Source organism: Podarcis liolepis (assembly GCF_965112155.1).
Source record: "Podarcis liolepis genome assembly, chromosome: 2".
In the NCBI taxonomy this organism is placed as follows: domain Eukaryota; kingdom Metazoa; phylum Chordata; class Lepidosauria; order Squamata; family Lacertidae; genus Podarcis; species Podarcis liolepis.
The window spans coordinates 127,136,363-127,161,382 of NC_139555.1; the positions used below are offsets into that span (position 1 = coordinate 127,136,363).

At 52.5% G+C, this 25,020-nt stretch overlaps 1 protein-coding gene across 1 annotated transcript; it reads left to right on the forward strand.

Annotated features, from left to right (window-relative positions):
• The first annotated feature begins 10,755 nt into the window (after positions 1-10,755).
• RING1 (ring finger protein 1) lies at positions 10,756-23,265 on the forward strand. Its single transcript, XM_083493203.1, has 7 exons — positions 10,756-10,831; positions 11,885-11,968; positions 12,779-12,939; positions 14,393-14,608; positions 17,860-18,156; positions 21,222-21,390; positions 22,717-23,265. The coding sequence occupies exons 2-7, from the start codon at positions 11,891-11,893 to the stop codon at positions 22,816-22,818; spliced, it is 1,023 nt and encodes a 340-aa protein (XP_083349329.1). The 5' UTR covers positions 10,756-10,831; positions 11,885-11,890; the 3' UTR covers positions 22,819-23,265.
• The last annotated feature ends 1,755 nt before the right edge of the window (positions 23,266-25,020 follow it).

Genomic DNA, 25,020 nt, shown 5'->3' on the forward strand with positions numbered 1-25,020 from the left:
TTTTTCCTTTTTTGGGGGGTGTTTCCAAACCAATACTTTGAATATTCTACAGCCTTTGAGATATGTGTTATTATTTAAATTTTCCTTGTGTTTATTTTGTGCTTTTATCCTGAATTTTTATCTTTCAGACCTTCCTGAGATCTTTGGACAAAGGGCGGTATATCAATTTAATACATAAGAATATAACGTATATGTATCATTATGTAAAGATTTCATATACAGTATGTGTTGCAACATTAATAATAAATAAATGAATAAATGGAATAAAAAGAAATTTAATGCATAAGATGCTGTTGCACCAAACTCTCCTTCCTCGGAGGTTTTGAAGAGCTTGGACGGCCCTCTGCCATCGATGCTTGAGCCCAGGTCCCTGCATTGCAGGGGGTCAGACTAGACCACCCTCAGGGGTCCCCCAATAACCCTGCCATTCTATGATTCTGCTCTGTCAGTTTGCAGAGGTCCCTGCCGGGGTGCTGATCTGGAGCCAGGGGTGCCAACTTGAATAAAATATTGTTGGGTTGGAGCGGGAGCGGAATAAGCGACGCCCTGCGTAATCCGTCCCATGACGCGCGCTATTTGAATGGCAAATCCTATCTACTTTTTCTGGGTTGCCAGCCCCTTAAAATATTTCCTTGGGGGGCGAGCAAAGGGACCTCAGCCCCTCGGAGTTGGCTGCTATGTCTGGAGCTAGCGAAACGCGCTTGACTCGCTCAGGAATGGAAGGTGTGTTTTTTTTGGGGGGGGGGTCCTCAACGTTGCTTGATCCTGCGCGCGAATTCCTTCTGCGGAGACGCAGAGATGCGTTTTGCAGAGGTCGGAATTGCCCCCCCCCGCAGCCGCAACAGGATCAGGCCAGAGGGGGGGGGGGTCCCAACATCACCCGAGAAGCAGCGGCAGCAAGAGTCGCCCCCCCCCCGAGACACCCCCCCCCCAGCAACTGGAATTCTTCAGATGCTCTTCCTGACTCAGCCAGAGGAGTGGGAAAGGTGGGAGGGGGCATATTCACAACCTCTCCCCCCTCCTCTGTCCAAAGCGATTTGATCTTGCCGGGCAGCAAAGCTCCTCCGCTGACCCCCCATCGGAAAAGGGTTTGCGGGGGGCGGGGGGTCTTCCCTGGCGCTTCTTTCTGCGTGCGAATCTCTCCTCTGTGGAATATTTATAATTTAGGGGAGGAAAGGACGTTACACAAGAACCTTGAATGAATAGATCACCCTTTCCTCCTGGGCCATTTTATTTCCTTCCTGGGGGGAAAAACCACCTTCATCTAGTGGTCCAAGGCAGGAATCGCTACTGTGGGGGCGATTCTTCCGCTGCCTTGCGGTGGGTTGGGATGGATGACCCGCGGGACCCTTTTCCAGCGCTACAGTTTCCGCGATTCTGCCCAAAGGCGCAAAAGTCTTTTTGGTGGGAACTTTTCCCGAAAACTTTGTGTGTGTTGCGTGACGCCGGTTCCTAGCAAGCCTCGCAGAGGGAAGAGCTGTTCAGAGGCGGGGGGGGGAGAGATCTTGCCCCCACCCCGCTGAGAGCCTGCCCTGCTCTTTGCCCATCGCGCTGCGATGTGCTATCTAGGAGGGGGTCCGAAAGCCACTTTCTGGGGCTCCCTCACCCCACCCCACGGGCTTGGTTCTTCATTCCCTTTGAGGCCGAGGTGGGGAGTGGGCTTCTTTCTCCCCCCCCCCCACTTCCCATATTTTCTCCCCCTAAGACGGGCCTGTGTGCGAGAGAGACAACCTCTTTCTTCTGTCGCCTGAATTGAATTGGGGATGGAGGAGGAGGGGGAATTAGGGTTAAGGGGAGAGGGGGAGGCAGGAGGGAGGGGGATTAGCCGGGGGTCTCACTCTCCACCCCCCCAGCCCAGCCCAGCCCCTATTCTCCGGCCTCTGTTTGAAGCCTCCGGCTGCTGCTACCTCCCATTGAAAGGCGCATCACCCCGGGCAACGGAATGGGGCGGGGGAGCGCAGGCGAGGATGGAGAGACCAGAGGCCGCCAGGGACCCCCGCCCCACACCCACCCGACCCCCCACCTCCAGCTGCAACGCGGGCTGGGTGCTCCCTGACCCGCTGGGGGGTCCTCGGCCTTCCTCGCCCTCCTGCCCCCCACCAAGGCCTTTCCTGGGCATCCTTGGGCGTCTCCGTGGCAACTGCATCCGCCCCCCATCCTGGCCACGGTGACCCCCATCGCCCTGGGTGGCTCTCCAGCCCACCCCCCTTTTTTCTACCCTGCACATGGAGGGAGGGGAGGGGGCTTTCCCCCATTGAGGCGGCCGCCCCCTATTCAACCTCCTTCTCTCTCTTCCCCCACCCCACATAACTGGGCCTGCCTATTGTGGGTCCAGCTGCACAGACAGGGAGAGGGCGAGGCCGGAACGCTTCGCCCCCCAAAGGCCGGCCGAGGGGGCCGGGGAGCCGGGCAGGCGGCTGGGCCGGGCAGCGGGACCCCCGAGAGGAGGAATTGGGGGCGCAGAAATGGGGCAGGGCTGTGAGCAGGTCCTGCCTCACCCCAAAATCTCGCTTCTGGGTTGCCTAGAATAACTCTTGCCCAGCGAGAAGGGAAAAAAAGTTAGGGTGAGTTTAGGGGACGGCTGTGGGGCAGGAGTGGGGTCCCTGGTGGGGCCAGGCGCGGGTTGGGGGGCGACGGGAATGGGGGGGAAAGACATCCTCAGCAGAGGGACCCCAGAGGATCGGGGCCCACGAGGTTGGGGGGAGAGGAGAGACAGAGTTGGGGGTGCGCTTTGCTTTCTCATAAGTTTCCGAGACTTCAGAGATGGCGCCAGATGGGACAGGGGGGGTTGGGGAGGGAGGGAGGGAGGCTGGACCCCGAGCGCCATCTGGGACACCGGACCAGCCCCCCCCCCCAAGTCTGTCCTGGGGTCGGGAGGGCAGGGAGACCCCCCTGGAGTGACGCAGCAGCCCCTCCGAAGCATCAGAAAGAGATGGAAGAAGGAGACGGAGGACGAGAAAGAGAAGCGCCTGGACCGAGGGAAGGATGGACTGGGGTGAGTGGAGCCGGGGGGGGGCTCTTGCATTTCGGGGTGCAGGGGGGACACACAGAGAGAAAGACCACCCCGTTCCTCTGACGGGAATCTGGCTTCTAACGGGATTAAATTCCGAATGGTTGTAGCCCGCCCTGGGAGCTGCCGGCGAGGGGCGGGTGATTAGCGATATTTTAAAACAATTAATAGCTAGTTCATTAACTAATAATGAACTAACGATTAGAGAATCAATTAATGATTGATGATGAATTGGAAAAGTGGCCCGGTATTTTTTTTTAATTATAGCCCGTTCATAATTAATTAAAGATTAATCAATCAATTGATTGATTGATAATTAAATGAAAAGTGGCCTTATTAGAACTCCCGGCGTTTTAAAAAGTTAATAGCTAGCTCATAACTAATAATTAATGAACGACTATTCAATCAATTAACGATTCGTCGATTGATAATTAAATGAAAAGTGACCTTATTAGAACTCCCGGGTTTTTCCATCTATCGCCGCGTCTCTAAATAAATATCCCCTCTTCCTCTTTCTGGCGCTGATGGCGAGGAAGCAGCGATCTCGAGGCTGCCTAGATCGGGGGGGGGGCGCTGGGAACCCCTTTGCAAGATGCCCCCCTCCCCAATTTGCACCCCCCATAAAGGTGGCCTCTTACTGCATCGGAGAGGCGGGAAGGGGGACAGAGGGGGCGTCTAAAGCCCCTCGCCAGCCGTGCCGAATGTCCCAAGGAGGTTTTTATGGGGGGGGGTTGAGTTCCCTAAAATTGGGTGTGAAGTTGGGGACCCCTCACCGCCCTCCATGAGCTTTGACAGGGTTTTCACCCGAGAAAGCCAGAGAGTCGGAAAGGGTTCCGAGGGTCATCCAGCCCACCCCGTGCGTGGGGGGGGGCGGGGAAGGAGGACCCCCCCCCCAAAAAAAACCCAGCTCCCACCAGCGAGAGAATTTCTGATTTTACCAAGACCGGGGGAGAAATGGGGTTGGGATGCTTTGCATTCAAGAAAAAACCCATTTTTATTTTTATTTTGCAAAGTGGGGTAGGGGGCATCCTATGGGAGGGGCGCTTCTCCTCCCCACACTTTCCCTTTTAACCCATTGTTTGGAGAAAGGAAGTTTATTCATTCGCTGAACCAGCCTTTCATTTCCAGCAGGGTCTCCCTCCCGGTTTGATCGATCTTCCAGGCAAAGTCGGATCCATCGGGTGCGTAACCGGTTTTTTAAGGGGGCGGTTTGCGCAGGAAGCGGGGAGTCCTATCCCCGCCGCGTGGGGGAACTCCAGGCCGCAGGGAAAGTGTGAGACCCCCCCAGCAAAAGTTGGAACCCCCTAGATCGGGGGGAGGGGCGGAGAAGGTCAGCCAGTTGCGCAAGGAGGGGGCGCACTCAGTCCGCGCCCATCCCTGGCGTTGCGCCTCAGTAGCTGAGACTCAGAGGTAGACTGCCCAGGAACGGGGAGGCTCCACAGGACTCCCGCACCTCGCTGGGAGGGGGCGGGACTGCACAGCCCCCCCCAAATAAAAACCACCCCCACAACTAGGAGTAGGAAGTTCCAGAGTCTTACGACGGCGGTGGCTCTCACCCCTGACTCTTGTAGCAGAGAGTTCCAGAGTTCCACGGGAAGAAGGGAATTATTTTCTCCGTCCTGAATCTTCCAGCGTTCTGGATTCCGTGATTCTAGATCCCCCAAGTGACCTTTCAGGTCCAGTCGCTGCCTCCTCGCAGAGCTGCGGTGAGGAGGGAAGGAAGAGGTGGGGAGTAACAGGACTCGAACCCAGAACTTTCCGAGGGTAAGAGCTGCTTGACTAAGGAAGTGATGGACTCTCCTTCCTTGGAGGTTTTTAAGCAGAGTTTGCGTGGCCCTCTGTCCCCGATGCTTTAGCTGAGATTCCTGCACTGAAGGGGGTTAGTCTAGATGACCGCCAGGGGTCCCCGCCAACTCAATTTCTCCACAATTCTACGTGAACCATCTTGAGCTCCTTGCGGAGAAAATGTTGGGATATGCAATAAATGCAACAAACGAATAAATATATATTATTATTATGTATTAGTAGTAGCAGTAATGAATTACAACATTATATATGGATAGCCCTCTGTTGCCATTATATCCTAATTTTAAACCCACCCACCACCTGAGAAAGGCCCCTCCGGCCGGCTGATCTCTCTCCCGGGGTCCTTCCTCTTCCCACCCAACTCTTCCTCTTCTGCGTCTTTTTATTCCAAACAGAGTATAAGCCTTCAGAAAACACAACATACCTATTTGCTGGGGTTTGTACCTTGGGGTTCCCTTCCAGCTCTACAGTTCTGGGGTCCTATGATGCTATGACATGAACAAAACGAAGAGAGGCTTCTCAAAAATTAAAAATCCCCAAAGAACAAAAATGGGCCCCCCAAAAAGCATCTTCCTCTTCTCTGCCACATATGCATATAACAATGATTCAAAAGACTTAAATTGTCCAGAATAGCTCCTAGCTGTCATTAATATCCAGCTCTCCCCCCCCCCCCCATCTTGCTAAATGGCGTTTCCCCAAATTTCCCTACCAGGGACCCGGGAGTCATCTTTAAGTCCAATATAGCTCTTCGTATAGTCTTTAAAATAGTTTTCCCCCCCCCCCATTTCCTTGAGCTGAGTTTCTCCCCAGTGTTTCTATCTTGGATGTGGGTCGGGGGGCACGTATGGACGAGACACCCCCATAATAATAATAATTTATATAATAATAATTTATTATTTATGCCCCGCCCATCTGGCTGGGCTTCCCCAGCCACTCTGGGTGGATTCTAACAAAATATTAAAATAGTAATAATAATTTATTATTTATTATTTATGCCCCGCCCATCCGGCTGGGTTTCCCCAGCCATCAAACATTCAAAGCTCCTCCCCATGCGCACGAGGCAGCCAACCCAAATGTCCCTTTTCAAATGGCATCCCTGGCCTGGTCTTTGCCTTGTCTGCAGCTGCAGCACCATCTGGGCTGACGTCTTCCCAGAGTTGCTCAAGGCCGACTGCACGATCCTCCCGTTATCCTTGCGCCAACCCTGCGAGGCGGGCTCTAGGCTGACTGGCCCCCGAGGTCATCCCCAGACAGCTTCATGGCCCAAGGGGATTCGAACCCTGGTCCTAGCCCAATGCTCTAACCACTATGCCGCACATCCTGGGAGCCTCATCAGAAACATCCAGCACTGAGGCAGATCTGCGAAGCATCCTTCTGAATCGCCTTGCGTCCGTCCGCAGGGCACTTTTGGAGCACGCGGCTGCCCCTGGGAGAAGCCTGGGAACTGTAGTTCATCGCTCGCGAAACTATAACTCCCAGCACCCGCAACAAACTGCAGTTCCCAGGGATCTTTGGGTGGGTGAGAAGGTGCCTTTAAATGTAGGGTGTCTTTAGAGGGGCAGCCAAGGCCAACTCAGAGGCAGAACCAGAGAATCGTGGAATCGTAGAATTGGGAGAGGTCCCAAGTGGCCATCTAGTCCAGCCCCCTAGAAATAATCCCTAATAGTTGGTGACCCAAAAAGAAATGGGTTGAGAAGGAAGAACTTTGCTGTCCTGCCCGCTGACAAATCCCCCTGCCGCTGTCCCAAAAACCCCGCAGGAGAAGCACAGATGTGAACTGGATTATTTATTTCCTTGTATTTATTATTATTATTATTATTATTATTATTATTATTATTATTATTATTATACCACCCTATACCCGCAGGACTATTTATTCCAGGTATTTATGCTTTGCTGAATAGTCATCATATTCTAAGTTTAAAAAAGAGAATTGCAGAGCTGTCGATTTGCAAGAGACCCCAAGAATCATAGCCCAATGCAGAAATCTCAGAGCAAAAAAGTTTGCAAAGATCCCCAGAGGTCATCCATCCCAGCCCCGCCCGCGCTCAATGCAAGATGCAGCCACAGCGCCCCCAATGGCTCCTGTCTGTCCTGCAGCCCCTTCCTTTAACTGCCTCCAGAAAAAAGGGGCGCCTCCCCACCTCCTTTCCTCTCCCAGGACCTCCCCCCCTTCCCCTCCGCTGCCCCACCAGAAACTCCAGCTCCTCCCGCCCCGCCCCCCCCCCGACGCTCCTGAGCCCCGGGCCGTGATTGTCCAAACGCAATTCTTGTCTCTCCGCCTGAGAGTTGAGTCTGGACATCGCGAGCCGGAGGTTTGATGCCGACAAGGTCATGGAAGGACAGAATCGCAGAGCTGGAGGGGACCCCACGAGGGCATCCATCCCAACCCACTGAATTGCGCGGGTCTCAGTAGCAGAGAATGCCGATTTTGCAAACTGAAGATGGGGGGGGGGGGGAGGCAGCGTTGCTGGTCTGGAGACCGTCCTTTCGTTGGATTAACAGTTTTTACTGGATTTTGAATAAACGTGCAAGCAATCGCTACCTCTCTGGGCTTAGTTGTGTTATTATTTTACTGAGCGGAATGTGCAAAACGATGTTTCCGAAAATGTTAATAAAAATAAAAGGATTAAAAAAACAAACAAACATGCAATCTCTCTCTCTCTCTCTTTAAGGGGGGGGCACTAGCTATGAACCGCTCAGAGGGGCTGGAGGAACCCGGTCTGATACGAGGAGGAGAAATAATAAAATTAAAAATGAGTACGATTATTGCGGAACCCAAGCGGCGATGGCCCCCCAAATTTAGGGGACTCCCCCAAGTCGTCCGGATTCGTGTTTAGCCCCGCGTCAAACTTGCTTTGGGGTCCGAGAGCGTTCAAGATGGGGAGCAACGGACGGCCTCTGAGCCTGCACAGAGTTCTTTCCCCGCAGGGCTGAGGAACCCCCACCAGCCAGACCCAAAGCGGGGAGAGGGAGCGAAGTCCTTTTCAAAAACGCCGTCCCAAATAGGGGTTTGCTTTCCCCCGGCCCAACTCTGCGCCCCCCTGAGCAGAGAGGGGGCTGGGACCTTTGGGGAGGGGTGGGATTGCGGCTGCTGGAGGAGCCGCACAAGGCAGCGGACCCCCCCCCTTCCCGCCCCCTATAATCCCTGCCCAGGCCCCTTTCAGTGGGGACAATGGGGCAGGCAGAGTCTGGGTGGTCTCCCCGGCCCCTTTCAAACTAGCTGTCAGAGTTGGCCAAAGACGCCCTGCCAAGCCTGTCAGACCCTCCCCTCTCTGGGGCTGCGCTTCCTTCCCCACAGACTTTTCTCTGGGGTCGGTGGGGGGGGGCGCCTGTCTGTCTTCCTCCCCACAACCCGCCACTTGCGCTCTTTCTGGGAGCGATGATTTGCCGCAGGCGGTTTCTGTTCTTGCCGCAGAATAAGGCGCACAGAAATGGGCAAGCTTCAGGGTGGCACAGGTCTCTTCTTCAGCCAAAGAGAGAGAGGATTTCTCCCCAGAGACCGGCCCATGCCTGCACCCCGCACCCACCACAGGATCCTGGGAACCGTAGTTCATTAAGGGCACTGAGAATGGCAGCTCTTCATGAGGAACTACAGTTCCCAAGATTCGCGGGGTGAAGGTTTCAAACAGGACGCCGCGGGGCTTGTGTTCAGATTGGCCAGGCCAAATCTCCCCAAAACCCGGCTGCCGTTTAACCAAGGCCTGCTGGACTACAACTCCCGACAACCGGAGCCAGCGATGATGGGAATTGTAGTATGTGATCGTCCCCAGTCCGGCGCCCAGCATTTCACAGAGGGCAACCGGGTGCCAGGACTGGGAAGAAGCAGCAGCCACAAGCTTGCCTCCCCCTCCTCCAAAATGGGACCCCCCCAGCCGTTATCCGGTTCCATCAGAACGAGAGACGCACACAAATCTGCGAGCTTTCGGGTGCCACAAGTCTCTTCTTTAGCCGGGATATTCCGGAACTGGAATATTAATAATGTGTAAAACGTGCAGGGTAAGCAAGGAAATAATGAAAGAATCAACTGAATAATTATTAAACTACAACAACACAACAAGATGGAAGAAGTTAAAAAATATATTGAGATCACACATGGGTGAAGGGGAGTGGGGAATTTATAAAAATGTCTAATATAATATTTCTAATTGCGTTGCATTTAAAGGGAAGTCTATAGCAATTAGGTATATTTTAATCTAGTCAGCCATGTAATAGGCTTATGTTACAAAAGGAATGTGGATTTTGAATCTGGTGTTTGTAATTCTTTTTCGGTTTTGGAATAAAGTTTTAATAATAATAATAATAATTCTTTAGCGGAAAGAAAGTAACAAGAGGATTTCGCATCGGACAGAAGCTCTCTCCTTGCCAGGCATCTCAAAAAGATTTCCGACACTCTTATTTGGGGAGGGGGGTGTTGTCAAGGTAACCACCCCCAGCCCTGTTTGACCTCCCCATATTTCCCTCCCCCTCTCCCCCCCATCCTCTGTAACAGTGCTGGTCTCAGGCCTGAGTTCAAATCTTCCCATAAAGTTCTCTGGGTGTGTGACTTTAGGGCAGCCGCGACCGCTCAGCCCAGCCGGAGCCCCATGGACTCCTGGGCGCCTGAGGGTCATCCAGTCCAGCCCCCGGCAAGGATCCTTATAATCTAATAATAATAATTTATTATTTGTACCCCGCCCATCTGGCTGGGTTTCCCCCCCGCTCTGGGCGGCTTCCAACAAGGATTAAAAATGCATCAAAATGTCACACATTCAAAACTTCCCTGAACAGGGTTCCTTGACAGACGGCCGTCCAAATTCAGGCAAAAATTCAGGCAAGCCTGCCCAAATATTTAGAAAGTAGCCATTATGATTATTAGTTACAGGTAGGTCGCCGTGTTGGTCTGCCGGAGTCGAAACAAAATTTAAGAATTCCTGCCAGTAGCATCTTAGAGACCAACTAAGTTTGTTCTTGGTACCTGCAGGTATCAGGGCGGTTCAGAGGATAAAAATACCCCCCCAAAACCCCAAAAATCCACACAGAATACATAATCAAAATAAAAACAGGAACAACCCAAAACCCCGCCCCCACCCCAAATAAGTCTTAATCTGTTTTTGGTCGACTGTTGTTTCAACTTTTTAAAGTGCCAAGTTGTCACAGTTGATTCACTTCATTGATCATCTCATTAACCTTATTGATAATCAATTTTCTTCTTTTTGTGTGTCTGATCTGACTCTGTGCACGATTGTAATTACGTGCTTTTTATTTTTCCAATAAAGAATACGCATTTTAAAACTGATAGTCTTATGGTCCTTTTCTGTAAGCCGCTTTGATGTTTTCCGCAGTCTAGCGCTTTCTGGGTTTTCCTAAATAAATCGCAAGCACATAAGTAACTAAGAAAAAATAAGTAAGTCAAAGCGCATTTCTTCTGCTTTTGATTATGCTCAAGGCTTCTCCATCCTTTTCGCCGGTCATGTAAATATTTCCGGCGAGCCGCTCGGAGGCTGAGTCACAAAAAAGAAGCAGGAGGAGGCAGGGGGAGATTGCGTCGCGGGGGGGTTGGGATGGATGACCCCTGGGGGTCCCATCCACAATTCTGCGATCCAATGAAAAGCGTCGCTTTCAATCTGCCCCAAGTGACCCGGGACGGATCCATCCCCGGCGCAGGCTGCTGTCCACCCGGGGAAGCTGTCTTGGGGGTGGGGGTCCGCCCCATTGAAGTGGGGGGCGGGGTGTGTGCCCTCCTTCCTCTCTTTTCCGCCCCCAGCCAGCCACCCCACCGGTGCAGCTCCCGGGCTTCACCGGACGAGCAGCCGCCTGCCTGCCTGCCTGCCTGCCCCGCGCGCGGGCGGGGGAGGCGGGGCGGGGGGTGGGGAGACCCCCTTCTCTCTTTCGGTGCTCTGTGACGTCAGCGCGGGGGCGGGGAGAGGAAGTGACGCGGCCTCGGAGGTTCCCACCCTCTCCCGCCTCCGGAGGAGGAGAAGGAGGAGGAAGACGGAGAAGGAGACGGAGAGGCGCCTCCGGGGATCCCAGCAGGTAGGGGGATCCCCCTCCCGGAGTGGGGGGGCAGAGGGAGCCCCGGAGCCCCTCCCTGGGGGGCCTTGGGGGGCGCCCCCGTCCTGCCCCCAAAGGAGAGCCAAGCGCGCCTCCCGTCCAGCCCCGGAGCCTCTGGGCTGCAACGCTGCTCCGATTCGGAGCTGGCTTGGTTTTCCCATCCCCTTTGGCAAAGGACTGGGGGTCTCTGAGCACGTGCAGAGTGCAGCTCCGAATCTTCCCGCGGGAACACCCCTCCCCCCCCCAGTCCCGTTCCTCCGCTTCGTGAAGTTTGAGGGAAGGGGGAGGGGGGACTGGTTACCCCTGAGCACGTGCAGAGTCCGAGTGCGCGCGCTTGTCTTTCATATACAGACGTATCACAAGAGTTCGTTACCGCTTGATCTGTAGACAGAACGGCGGCGGCAGGATGGTTTGCGCAGAAATTAACAACAGCATCCCAGAATCATGGAACGGTATAGCTGGAAGGGATCCTGAGGGTCATCTAGGGGGTGTTTATTGTCCGACGTGGGGCTCGAACCCGCAGCTCTGAGATCTGTCAAATCTGAGACTTTCAAAAAGTGGGAGTAGCAAGAGATTAAAACTCCTTTAGAAACAAGGAGGAGCAGTGCCTCTGAGCATGTGCAGAAGACCAAGGGTTAGGGGTGAGCCCCTTTGTGTTCTGCAACTGGAGAACCCTCCTTTGCAGACCCAGGTTCAGCCCAGTTTAAAAAATATCAATGTCGTGGGAGCAACCCCCCTCCCCGTGTTTGGACGAGTCCAAAGAAACCCAGAGGGGCTGCCAGACTGGCAGTCCCCCCCCCCTCTGCCTGGCTTGGTACATTCCCAGCCCTGTGCCCTGGTGCTGCTTTTGCTCTCCGCTCCCTTCAACTTCTGGGCTTCTTCCTGTTTGGGGCACCCAGTTGGCCCCTGGAAGAACGGACGGGGCTGGGCATTTGTGGTGCCGGGGTTGGACTGGATGACCCTCGGGGCCCCTTCCAACCCGACAAGTCACTGAGAATTTAAACTGCGCTTCTCTTTCCTGCCTCGAACCCGCAGCCCGCCATGGCAACGCCGGCGAACGTGCAGAGTGCCAGCAAGACCTGGGAGCTCAGCCTGTACGAACTTCATCGGACGCCACAGGTGAGGAGGAGGAGGAAGAGGAGAAGGCCTGATGCCAGGGGGTGGGCCTGGGTTTGGGGCAGGGGCCACGAGGGACCTTGAAAGAACCCCCTTTCTCTTGACCTTCCCCACCCCTCAAATATCCGGGTCTGGTGGGAAGATCTTCTAAGTCCCTCTCCAGGTTCCAGATTTAAAGGGTTTTTGTAATTTTTTTTTTTTAAATGCCTCCAGCTTGTTTCCTTTTAGGTATTTATTTGTACTTTGCTAGAGGAATAAACACAATTCACAGGGCATCTTGCACTAATGTGCTTCCTGCTAAGAAGTTGTCTACCTTCTTACCTTTAAGAGTTTCTACACCGTTTAATAAGTTGTCCGCTGTCCTGGGCATTTTGTGTGTAGGAAATCGACAAAGACTCTCTGACTTGTCCAAATCCTTTGTTTTTATTTATTTCTCTCTGCTGTTTTTTTTTACTCATTCTCTGTTGCATTTTTGCGCTCGTGCTGATCGTGTCCATGCTATCCGCTGCCTGGAGATTTTGGAAGCATTAAATCAAGCGGTTCATAAATGTTTTGGCATGAATAAATTCATAATAATAGATTCTTGAGCTTTTCCAGCAAAAAACCCAGGGTGGTTGCCGGTGGGCTTCTGGAATCACAGGATCGTAGAGTTGGAATCTCAGCCGAAGCGTCGCTGACAGGCGGCCAAAATATTGCAGAATTGTTGAGCTGGGAGGGGGACCCCCGCGGTCATCTAGCTCAACCCGCTGCAAGGCTGGCCACGCTCCCATTTTGCTCCCTGGAAGCTCAGCGAGGAAGCTCTCTCTTTTTCAGGAGGCCGTAATGGACGGGACGGAGATTGCCGTCTCCCCGCGAAGCCTCCACAGCGAGCTCATGTGCCCCATCTGCCTGGACATGCTCAAGCACACCATGACCACCAAAGAGTGCCTGCACCGCTTCTGCTCCGACTGCATCGTGACGGCCCTGCGGAGCGGGTGCGTGGGGCCCGGGGGGTGGCATCTAAGGGGGGCTGGCAGAGAGGCAGGTCCCAGAAAGGCCCGCCCCGAGTTCCCGCAAGTGAGCTGGTCCCGAGCTGTCCGGGGCTACTTGCGAATCTGGCCCGACTACAAATGGGTACCTGGTCCAAAATCCGTGACTGACAGTTTCATTTCTCTTGAAGCAACAGTTAAAAATATATATACAGTCATACCTTGGGTTACAGATACTTCAGGTTGTGTTTTTTCAGGTTACAGAAAAAACCTGGAAGTACTGGAACGGGTTACTTCCGGGTTTCGGGGGTCGCACCTGCGCAGATGCGCTAAATTGTGCTTTGCACATGCACAGAACCCCCGATCGCAACCCATGCATGCGCAAGACGCGCCGCTGCCGGTTGCGAACATGCATCCCGCACGGATCGCGTTCGCAACCCGAGCGTCCACCTTAAATTAAAACTTAGTCACTAACATATAACCTAAAATTATCATTTAAGGCCTTAATTATTATGATAGTACAGCTTGTTCCCCAAGTTTTATGGCAGTCGCACAGAATTTGGCCACCCTTAACGTGACCTCAGGATCCTTGTCCCCTACCAGGGATTTTAGACGTTGAAGTTCGGGTTCATTTGGAGATTTTTGCATAAATACCGAGCGTATATCCCCGTAGAAACGGCAGCATAGCAAGACATGAGAGACAGTTTCTACCTCCATCAAGCCGCAGGGGCAGACTCATTCCGCGTATTATGGTTTACCCTCGAATCTGCCCTGCAATCAGCCATATGGCAGCACGTTGAATCTAGTGAGGGTAAATGACCGTCGGTATTTGGGTATTTGTAATTTTGACAAATAGTTTGCTGGTGTAAATCCTCTCCCATTATGTTTTATTGCCGGGTGTTTATTCATCTCCCTCACGCGGCATGAAGCAACAGGAAGCAGCAGCTCTTACCGCCAGAAAGTTTTTTCCTCATGTTGTGTCATAACAACAACAACAACAACATCAATAGCAATAATAATAAATTTTATTTATACCCCACCCTCCCCAGCCAAGACCGGGCTCACAAAATATAAAAACAATTGATTAGAATACAGCTTAAAAAACAAGATTAAAATACAACATTAAAACATTAAAATGCAGCCTCATTTCAGTGGAACTCAATCAAAAACTTTTTTGGGGATGAAAACGTCAAGTCTTCACCAAGGCCAATTATCCAGACTGGTCCTACACGGGCCAGAAAAAAGCCAGGGAAGTCCCCAAATAGGAGTTCCATCACAGAAGGAGAAAGGAAAAAAAGAAAAAGGAAATCCCCTTTCTTGTAACTTGAAGCCACGGGTTTGAGTCCTACATTCTCTAAAGCAGGGAGTTCCGAGCGCTGGAGCCCCGCGACCCTTTCCTGCTGATTCCTGACGCTTGGCCCGCACCTTGATTTTGGTTTCCCGGTTTCCTCCGCCGCAGGAACAAGGAGTGCCCCACCTGCCGCAAGAAGCTGGTCTCCAAGCGCTCCCTGCGCCCCGACCCGAACTTTGACGCCCTCATCTCCAAGATCTACCCCAGCCGGGACGAGTATGAGGCCCACCAAGACCGCGTCCTGGCCAAGCTCAACCGCCTGCACAACCAGCAGGCCCTGCGCAGCAGCATGGAGGAGGGGCTCAAGATGCAGGCCATGAACAGGTACGGGGGCTCAGGCTGGGGGGGGGTCTCCGGCCCTGACCCCAAGAGAGATCCACCTCCTCTCGATATTCACAGCCAGATCCCTTTCAGATCTCCTCCGTTTTTGTTTTTTTTAATAAATTTTTTATTGGTTTTTCACAGTTTTTATAAACACAAACAATACACAATACAAACAAAAACAAGCACACAAACAAACATGTATAATTTCATACCCCTTTTTCTTAAACCTTACTTCGCCGACTTCCCCATACCTCCCCTTTCTACATCCCAATTTCAAAAATTATTTCAGCAAATCCTCACCTTTCAGATCTCCTCCGGGTCTTCCCAGCGCAACCTTGCTATTTGGGACCACATGTCTGGAGGCAGTTAGAGGATGGATGGCAGCCAACAGATTGAGGTTGAATCCTGACAAGACAGAAGTACTGTTTTTGGGGGACAGGAGGCGGGCAGGTGTGGAGGATTCCCTGGTCCTGAATGGGGTAACTGTGCCCCTGAAGGACCAGGTGCGTAGCCTGGGAGTCATTTTGGACTCACAGCTGTCCATGGAGGCTCAGGTCAATTCTGTGTCCAGGGCAGCTGTTTACCAGCTCCATCTGGTACGTAGGCTGAGACCCTATCTGCCCACAGACTGTCTTGCCAGAGTGGTGCATGCTCTGGTTATCTCCCACTTGGACTACTGCAATGCGCTCTATGTGGGGCTACCTTTGAAGGTGACCTGGAAACGACAACTAATCCAGAATGCGGCAGCTAGACTGGTGACTGGGAGCGGCCGCCAAGACCACATAACACCGGTCTTGAAAGACCTACATTGGCTCCCAGGATGTTTCCGAGCACAATTCAAAGTGTTGGTGCTGACCTTTAAAGCCCTAAACAGCCTCGGTCCAGTATATCTGAAGGAGCATCTCCACCCTCATCATTCAGCCCGGACACTGAGGTCCAGCTCCGAGGGCCTTTTGGCGGTTCCCTCACTGCAAGAAGCAAGGTTACAGGGAACCAGGCGGAGGGCCTTCTCGGTGGTGTCACCCGCCCTGTGGGACACCCTCCCACCACATGTCAAAGAGAAAAACAACTACCAGACTTTTAGAAGACATCTGAAGGCACCCCTGTTTAGGGAAGCTTTTAATGTTTAATAGCTTATTGTATTTTAGTGTTCTCTTGAAAGCCACCCAGAGTGGCTGGGGAAACCCAGCCAGATGCGCAGGGTATTATTATTATTATTATTATTATTATTATTATTATTATTCAGTCTGCTTTTACAAAATCTACTGGCACATTTGGAAAGCTAAACAGGGTCCAGTTTGGTTTCTAATTGGATTGGGGTGGGCTGTGTGTTGAGATCCCTACTTTATAGGGGGTTGGAGTAGATGACCTTTGGGGTCCCTTCCAACTCTACCATTCCATGATTCTATAGGAATCCAAAAGCAGCTGTAACCCCCCTCCTCCTTTTTTTTTTTTTTTTTTTGCAGAAGTGGATGGAATTTGCAAGCCCGTTTATTTATTTAATTTATTTACAATTTATTTCTTCCGAAAGGAGCTCCAGAGGGTGGGGGAGAGGGAGGGGCATCAGAATGGCAAAAACGATTCCGGTTAAAACGCCATAAATAAACACGTAGAAACATTTCTGCACATTTCGGGCATCCGCAATAATTTAAAAGCAACCCCACCTGATTTTGAGGTTGACACACTGCAGGCGGATGCTGAAGCCAGCTGCTGGCAGGATGGCAGAGTAGATTGGGGGGGGGGGCATATAGTTAATTTCATTTAGCAGGATCTATGTGCTGCTTAATGAATAAAAGTCTCTTACATCGTCTTCATGCAGTAGTATGACGCATTCATTAAAAATAAAAAACCAGTGGCAGGGAGTAATAATAATAATATTTATTTATACCCCGCCCTCCCCAGCCAAGGCTGGGTAAAGCTGACAATAATATTATGAAATGAGAGACTAAAAGCAAAGGACACGCACATTTCAGCAATTGCCATAGGGGATTATTTTTTAAAATGCCGTGCAGATTATTTCTTCGCTCACATTCATATATCCTCCAGAGAAAACAATTCCCAGGGTGTCTGGAGTGAAGATTATTAGGTGTGTTTTCTGCCAAGAAACTCGACTTCTTCTGCTTCCAACTGCAAATTGCTTGATTTAAATATTTTTATGCTGAGGCCATTTTCCCTGGCATCTAGTGCTGAAAGGAGGTGCTTAGGAAATCTAATAATAGAGGATTTATTATTATTATTATTATTATTATTATTATTATTATTATTATTATTATTATTATTATTATTATTATTATTATTACCCAGACATGTAGAATCATGGGATGGTAGGCTTGGAACGCACACCAGAGTTCATCTAGTCTGGAATGTCAGCTAGCAACAGTAGCAGCAGCAGCAATAATAATAAGTATTCATTTCTTTAAAGGCATTGTAAGCAGGTTGATGTGGTGATGTTTTGATTGTAATTACCTGTATTCTTAATCTCTCTCTCTCTCTCACACACACACGCACACACACACACACAGACACACACACAGACACACACACAGACACACACACAAGTGTTTAATAGCTTTTTCTCTATTGTCTTTTTTATGATGTTTCCCACTTTTTCTATCTTATCTGTAAACTGCCCTGAGTCCAGTCTGGGGGGGAATAATAATAATAATAATAATAATAATAATAATAATAATAATATTCATTCATTCATACCCCACCCATCTGGCTGAGTTTCCCCAGCCACTCTGGGCGGCTTCCAACAAAATATTAAAATACCGTAATGCATGAAACATTAAAAGCTTTCCTAAACAGGGCTGCCTTCAGATGTCTTCTAAAAGTCTGGTAGTTGTTCTCTTTGACATCTGGTGATATTAGTAATATAATTAATAATAATGCAAGATTAATAACATGCAAGAGAAATCAGACCGGCTATTTCCTTACTGTCCTTTTGCCACACTTTCTTCTTCCAACCGGTTTGGAGAATTCTATAAACCTGTGTCCTTTAATAGACCATATATTTATCCTTTTAATGCTTAATTGTTTTTTAACGGCTGCTCTCCCACCCCAATGTTTTTTTAGCTCTTTCTGCTTCAGGTTTGAGCTGCCCTGAGTCCCTGCCAGGGAAAGAGGCAGGATAGAAACGAACATAACCATAACTGTACAATGGAATCATGAGGCAGGAAGTTCCGCCGGAGCTTTTGCTAGTTTTATTTGGTTGGTGTGTGACGCTCCCGCCTCTTTCCTCCCGCCTCCAGGGGGCAGCGCGCCCGGAAGCACCCCCAAGAGTCGGACAACACCACCTTCAGCGGGGCGGAGGACAACTGCGACAGCCGCTCCCACCTCAGCAACGCCTCGGCCCCCAGCCAGATTGAGGCCGGGCCGAGCTGCAAGCGCTCCCGGGCCTCGGACGAGTCGTGCGCCGAGCCGGAGACCTCACACGAGGGGGGACGCCGGAGCCCCGAGCCAGGCACTGAGCCCGGCAGCAGCGAGATCGAGCTGGTCTTCCAGCCTCACCCTGTCCTGGTGGAGAAGGGAGCCTACGCCCAGACCAGGTGAGCAGGGGGCAGTGGGAACCCTCCCGACCCGTCCAGGGGGGCTCCCAAGCACACCCACCCCAGTGGGAGGCCGCCTTGGGCGCTGGGGAAGGTTGCCGGAGGGTCGTTGGGCTGGAAGGGACCCCCAGGGGGTTATCCCGGTGACTGGGGAAGCCCAGCGAGATGGGTGGGGAAATCCGACAGCAAAAAACAAGGACACCAGCCAGGAAGACCAGAGCAAAACAGCAGCCAGTCGGCTTGGTCTTGATTGAAGACTGTCGCGACAGGACTCCCACCTGCCACCAGGTGAAACAAGATGGAACCCCCGAACAAGAGAGAACCCAACTTTTATTAGCTGCTCATCCCCATGTTTAGGGGGACGCGGGTGGCACTGTGGGTTAAATCACAGAGCCTAGGACTTGCCAATCAGAAGGTTGGCGGTTCGAATCCCCGCAACGGGGTGAGCTCCCATTGCTCGGTCCCTGCTCCTGCCAACCTAGCAGTTCTAAAGCACGTCAAAAGTGCAAGTAGATAAATAGGTACCACTCCGGCAGGAAGGTAAACGGCGTTTCCGTGCGCTGCTCTGGTTTGCCAGAAGCGGCTTCGTCCTGCTGGCCACATGACCCGGAAGCTGTACGACGGCTCCCTCGGCCAATAAAGCGAGATGAGCGCCGCAACCCCAGAGTCGGCCACGACTGGACCTAATGGTCAGGGGTCCCTTTACGTTAATCCCTATGTTACACCTCCCCAAACTACATCACGGTTCCATCACGGTTCCATCATGAAAGGGGAGGTCTGGTGGCAGGAATCGGAGCATCCTGGACCCTGGCCCATAGTTCCCCTTGCCCTCCACCAAACACCCCTCAAGTGTAACAAAAGAGATATTTACATTTCTCTGTTTCCCAGCCAAGTTAATAATTATTTGTCTTCATCGGGTTTGTTATTTCTGGAATGGCTACCTGTCTGGCACTCAGGTATCAGGATGCCAGGAATTATCACTCAGGCAGAGGGGCTGCTGAGTAGCTGAGCTCACGTGTCTAGATGAATTTCTGAAGTTTTCCCAGGGAGCCAGTACAGAGATACATTTATCAGTGAATTCATGCATTTGGTATCGTGCAGCAGAGGCCCTTTGAACAGATAGGAAGAAACTGTGATTAAGTGTTTTGTGGGGACAAATCACAAAAGTCACAAAAGTGATTGTGCTGATTTTGGTAGTGGGCTGCATGTGCATGATATCTGCTGGAGGGGAAACCCCCCCAACTTATACATAAATTCCTGCAACAGGTATAAATAATAAATTATTATTATTATTATTATTACTATTATTACAGGCAGCCCTGTTTAGGGAAGCTTTTAATGTTTGATGTATTTTAATATTTTGCTGGAAGCCGCCCAGAGTGCCTGAGGAAGCCCAGCCAGATGGGCAGGGTATAAATACAGTGGTGCCTCGCAAGACGAAATTAATTCGTTCCGCAATTCTCTTCGTCTTGCGGTTTTTTCGTCTTGCGATGCACGGTTTCCCATAGGAATGCATTGAAAATCAATTAATGCGTTCCTAGGGAAACCACCTTCAGACCAGGTCCGGGGACAGTCTGTCCCCCGACCTCTTCTGAAGGCTGGGGGGGGGGACAGGGGCTTTTCTTTACACTGCCAGCCTTCAGAAGGCTGTTCTGAGGGCTGGCGGTGGGAGGGGAGGCCCTTCTTCCCACCTCCCGCCCCGCAAGCTCCGGGCGGCCGTGCTTCGGGTGACAGGCTGCCGCCCCGAGCCTCGCGCGCCCGGCGGGACCTCCTGCCGGGCGCGCGAGGCTTGCAGGCATTCGCCCGAAGCAAGGGGAGCTCTCCGAAGGGCTCCCCGTGCTTCGGGTGACAGGCTGCCGCCCCGAGCCTCGCGCGCCCGGCGGGACCTCCTGCTGGGCGCGCGAGGCTTGCAGGCATTCGCCCGAAGCAAGGGGAGCTCTCCGAAGGGCTCCCCGTGCTTCGGGTGACAGGCTGCCGCCCCGAGCCTCGCGCGCCCGGCGGGACCTCCTGCTGGGCGCGCGAGGCTTGCAGGCATTCGCCCGAAGCAAGGGGAGCTCTCCGAAGGGCTCCCCGTGCTTCGGGTGACAGGCTGCCGCAGGCTGCCGCCCTGAGCCTCGCGCGCCCGGCGGGACCTCCTGCCGGGCGCGCGAGGCTTGCAGGCATTCGCCCGAAACAAGGGGAGCTCTCCGAAGGGCTCCCCGTGCTTCGGGTGACAGGCTGCCGCCCCGAGCCTCGCGCGCCCGGCGGGACCTCCTGCTGGGCGCGCGAGGCTTGCAGGCATTCGCCCGAAGCAAGGGGAGCTCTCCGAAGGGCTCCCCGTGCTTCGGGTGACAGGCTGCCGCCCCGAGCCTCGCGCGCCCGGCGGGACCTCCTGCCGGGCGCGCGAGGCTTGCAGGCATTCGCCCGAAACAAGGGGAGCTCTCCGAAGGGCTCCCCGTGCTTCAGGTGACAGGCTGCCGCCCGAGCCTCGCGCGCCCGGCGGGACCTCCTGCCGGGCGCGCGAGGCTTGCAGACACTCGCCCAAAGATTTTAAAATGCTGGGGGTCGGGAGCGAAGCGTTCGCTCCCGCCCGCCAGCATTTTGGGATCGCCTGGGGCAGCGGAGAAGTCTCCGCTGTCCCGGGAAGGCAGGCGGGGGGGGGGAGCAGGGACCTTTGCCCCCCGCCGGCCTTCAGGAGAGGTCCAGGACCTCTTCTGGGGGCCGGCTGTGGGTGAAGGTCTTTGCTCCCGACCGCCAGCATTTTAAAAGAGGTCCCCGGAGATTTCCCTATGGGCTTTCGTCTTGCGAGGCAAGCCCATAGGGAAATACGTCTTGCGAAGCGCCTCCAAAGCAGAAAACCCTTTCGTCTTGCGGGTTTTCCGTCTTGCGAGGCATTCGTCTTGCGGGGTACCACTGTAATATATTATTATTATTATCATCATCATCATCATCCAGTCCAACCCCCAGCCCAGCCTCTCGTTTCAGCATCTCTAAGGAAGGGAAGCCCACCGCCGAGTCCTAAGACCCCCCCTCGACCCCACAACTTCCTCCCCGCACCCCTAACTCTGCCTCCCCCTCCCCGCCAGGTACGTCAAGACCACGGCCAATGCCACGGTGGACCACCTCTCCAAATACCTGGCCCTGCGCATCGCCCTGGAAGAGGCACCGGGGGCCGGGTCCGAAGCCCCCGCCCTGGAGGACGTCAGCGAGAAGCAGTACACCATCTACATCACCACGGCCGGGGGGGCCTTCACGGTAACAGGCAGGGGGCTGCAGGACATTGATGAGTGGGTTCGAGACCCTGAGATGGAACCGGTTGCTGCCTGGCTGGGCTGGTTGAGCTTCCCTGGGGGAGGAGCTTTTTTTTGGGGGGGGGGTCCCAGGACCAGGGTTTTCCTTCTCCTAGACGGGCTACTTTATTTGATACGATGCAATAAGAGCATAGAAATATATTTAACGGTTAATCCGTATACCGTTTGCTTGCTGAAAGGGCTTCTAAGCTTTTTTGCAGGGGTAAAGATCAAATGGCGCGTTGTTCAAACCCACGACGGGAGGGGGGCTCCGTCTGAGCCTTAAAATAAACGGGGGCTGCAAGGATTGTTTGCACCGTCAAGGGTCAGCTGGTCCAACCCGCTGCCATTTGCCCAACCCGGCACTCGAACCCAGAACCCTGAGATTGGGAGTCTCTTGCTCTACCCACCGAGTTGTCCCTGGCCCACAAAAAGTGTAAAAAGTAAGGGGGTTAACAGACAAAAATGAAAAGGGAGCTGTAGGCTTCCTTTATTTTATTTTATTTTATTTTATTTTATTTTATTTTATTTTATTTTATTTTATTTTATTTTATTTTATTATTTTATTTTATTTTATTTTATTTTATTTTATTTTATTTCTATCTTTTTCCTTTTTATTCTTTTTGTCTTTCTCTCCTCTTTCACTCCATTTATTATTTTTATTTTTATTTTTTATTATTTATGAGTAGTTCGGTTTTCATTTGTTTCATATGAGATATATATACAAGAAGCTCCAGGTTTCTGTTCCGCTGCCGGCAGGTTGCCAGTGCAGATGGGGGGATCTCATATTTTGCCAATCTATTTTTTAAGTGGTGGTGGGGAAATAATTTTTATTTGCAGAATTATAACGTTACATAACGCATATCCATATTTAGAGATTTCTCTGAACTCCTTTTCTCAACCTTTCCAACTGCATATTATCCCATAATCCATGTTTTACATCTCTCCGTCTTGCCCATGATAATTACATTTTGCCAATCTCATTATGCTGCGAACCCCCCCGATATCTGCATGCACAGGGCAGCATGCAGATTTAAGAAACAAAATAAAAACGAACGTTTCTGTGGGGAAATGGCCTGCCTCACTGCAAGCTGATAGCCATAGCAGTCTGCTTTTCCCTTTCCTTGTGAGGAATCCTATTGGGAATAAGGGAATTTCCCTTAAAAAAATGGAAACGTTGACAGCTGTGCTGATAGCCCCCCTGCCCGTCTGTGGTGAAAGGGGGCAGAAGGGGGGGGGGCTTCTCTTACTTCTGCACTCCCAACGCCTCTGCCTCTCCTTTTTCCCGCAGACCCTGAACGGATCCGTCACTTTGGAGCTGGTGAACGAGAAGTACTGGAAACTGAGCAAGCCCCTGGAGCTGTACTATGCCCCCACCAAGGAGCAGAAATGAGGGCCGAGACCCCCCCTACAAGACTGTTGGGCTAACAGCAAAAGAGGGGGGCCCCCCCACCGCCACGGGGACTCAGACGACGAGGAGGAGGAAGATGAAAGCGCTTTGCAAGGGGTGGGGGGTTGCCCAACTGGCTGAAACTGCCCCCCCACTCCACCGCTTCCGGCACACTTAGCCCCCCCCCCAGAAAGGACTGATGCCCCCCCCAAAGAAGGCTGGGGGGTGGGCGAACGCGATGGCACCCCTCTCTGTTCTCCAAAGGATGGGTGCCCCCTCCCTGTGCAGGGATGATGGGGGGCGCCTTGCAATGGTGGGGGGCAAGATGGGGTGCTGCTGCTGCTGCTGCTTGGACCAGATGTTTCTCTCTGGCCTTTTTACAGCTGTTTTCTCTCCCCCCCCCTTTTTGTGGAATTTAATTCATCAAGGAGTTTTTTTGCCTCTTTGAAAGACTGGAGCCTCTCTCTCTCTCTCTCTCTCTCTCTCTCTCACACACACACACACACACACACACACACACGGAGATGGAGCCGGGCCGGGTGGGCATACAGACCCCACAGTCACAAAATTGTAGGGCTGGAAGGGAACCCCAGAGGTCCTCTAGTCCAACCCTGTGAATGCCGGAGTATCAGCTAAAGCATCCATGCCAGCTGGCACTAATAATACATGGAATGTAATTTATTTAACCCGTTAGAGAGGAGCCTGGCATTACTTCCGACTTCAGTCATAGAATCGTGGACCCGGAAGGGAACCCCAGAGGTCATCTAGCCCAGCCCCGCGCAAGGCAGGAATATGCAGCTGTTCCTTAAGGGGCTGGAACCTGCCACCTCGGTGTATCTCCCTTGAAAGCCTTTGCCTTCCCTGGGCGGTTGGAGCCCCTTGCCCTGCCTTGTAATCTGGCAGGTACCTGCCATGTGAGGTTCTGAGCAAAAGGCCCTCCTCACCCCTTCTCTCTCTCGGGCCTCTGGCAAACCCCGGGAAATCTCAAGTTGCTAGATCTCAAGGAACTGGATATTTTTCCCCTTCCTGTGCTCACTACTCCAAAAAGACCAGGGGTGTTTTGTTGCCACAAATTAAGAGGTATAGCCAGATCAATAACAACACAACACAGGCGACGGAGTCTCTTTTTTTTGTGTGTCCCCACGTGGGTGGTGCTGTGGGTTAAACCACACAGCCTAGGACTTGCCAATCAGAAGTTGGGCGGTTCAAATCCCCGCGATGGGGTGAGCGCCCGTTGCTCGGTCCCTGCTCCTGCCAACCTAGCAGTTCGAAAGCACGTCAAAGTACAAGTAGATAAATAGATACGGCTCCGGCAGGGAGGTAAACGGCGTTTCTGTGTCCTGCTCTGGTTCGCCAGAAGCGGCTCAGTCCTGCTGGCCACATGACCCGGAAGCTGTACGCCGGCTCCCTCGGCCAATAAAGCAAGATGAGCGCCGCAACCCCAGAGTGGGGCACGACTGGACCTAGTGCTCAGGGGTCCCTTTACCTTTACCCCAAATGCTGTGTTAAGGTGTGGAAAACTGCAGTTTAACTCTGCAATGATTTGTAAAGGCAGCTGTGTTGGACACTTGCTTGGAAGAGCGAAGGGTCCGGCAGGGACGCAGCCCTGTGGCTCAGGGACAGGATACCTGCTTGCACTGCAGAACGAAGGCCCCGGGTTCAAACTCTATCACAGACCTCAACACACACTCGGTGCTTGTGAGCTTAGCAGCCGCAAAGGAACATTTGTCCCCCCCAAAAAAGAATATTTTAAAAGCTGAGCTGCCCGTTTGGTTCTGGAAACGGCTCTGGGACTCCTTTTAAAAAACCCCTTCTGCTTAGGAAAGGCAGCAGGATGCAGTTGGTTGAGGGTGGGGTGGAGGCCTGCGTAGCTCAGTGGTTAGAGCACTGGGAGGCTCCGGGTTCAAATCCTGCCGGTGGCATCTCCAAGCAGGGCTGCCGAAAGCACAACACCTGCCTTGAATTCTGGAGTCAGAATCGGCTGCCGGTCAGAGTGGGCAGCCCTGGGCGGCAAGGACCCCGAAGGCAAAGAGAGAAACCACACAGCGCGTCCGAAGGCATCTTGCCCTTTATTTTTGTGTCAACAAATCTCCTTTAAAGAATGAAGCCTGAACGCACGACGGCAGGCGGGTTAGGAAGGGGAGGGCGGAAGGTCCTTGGAGAAAGGGGCTCGCTTTGGAAGGGCAGTTGGAAGGGACCTCCAGG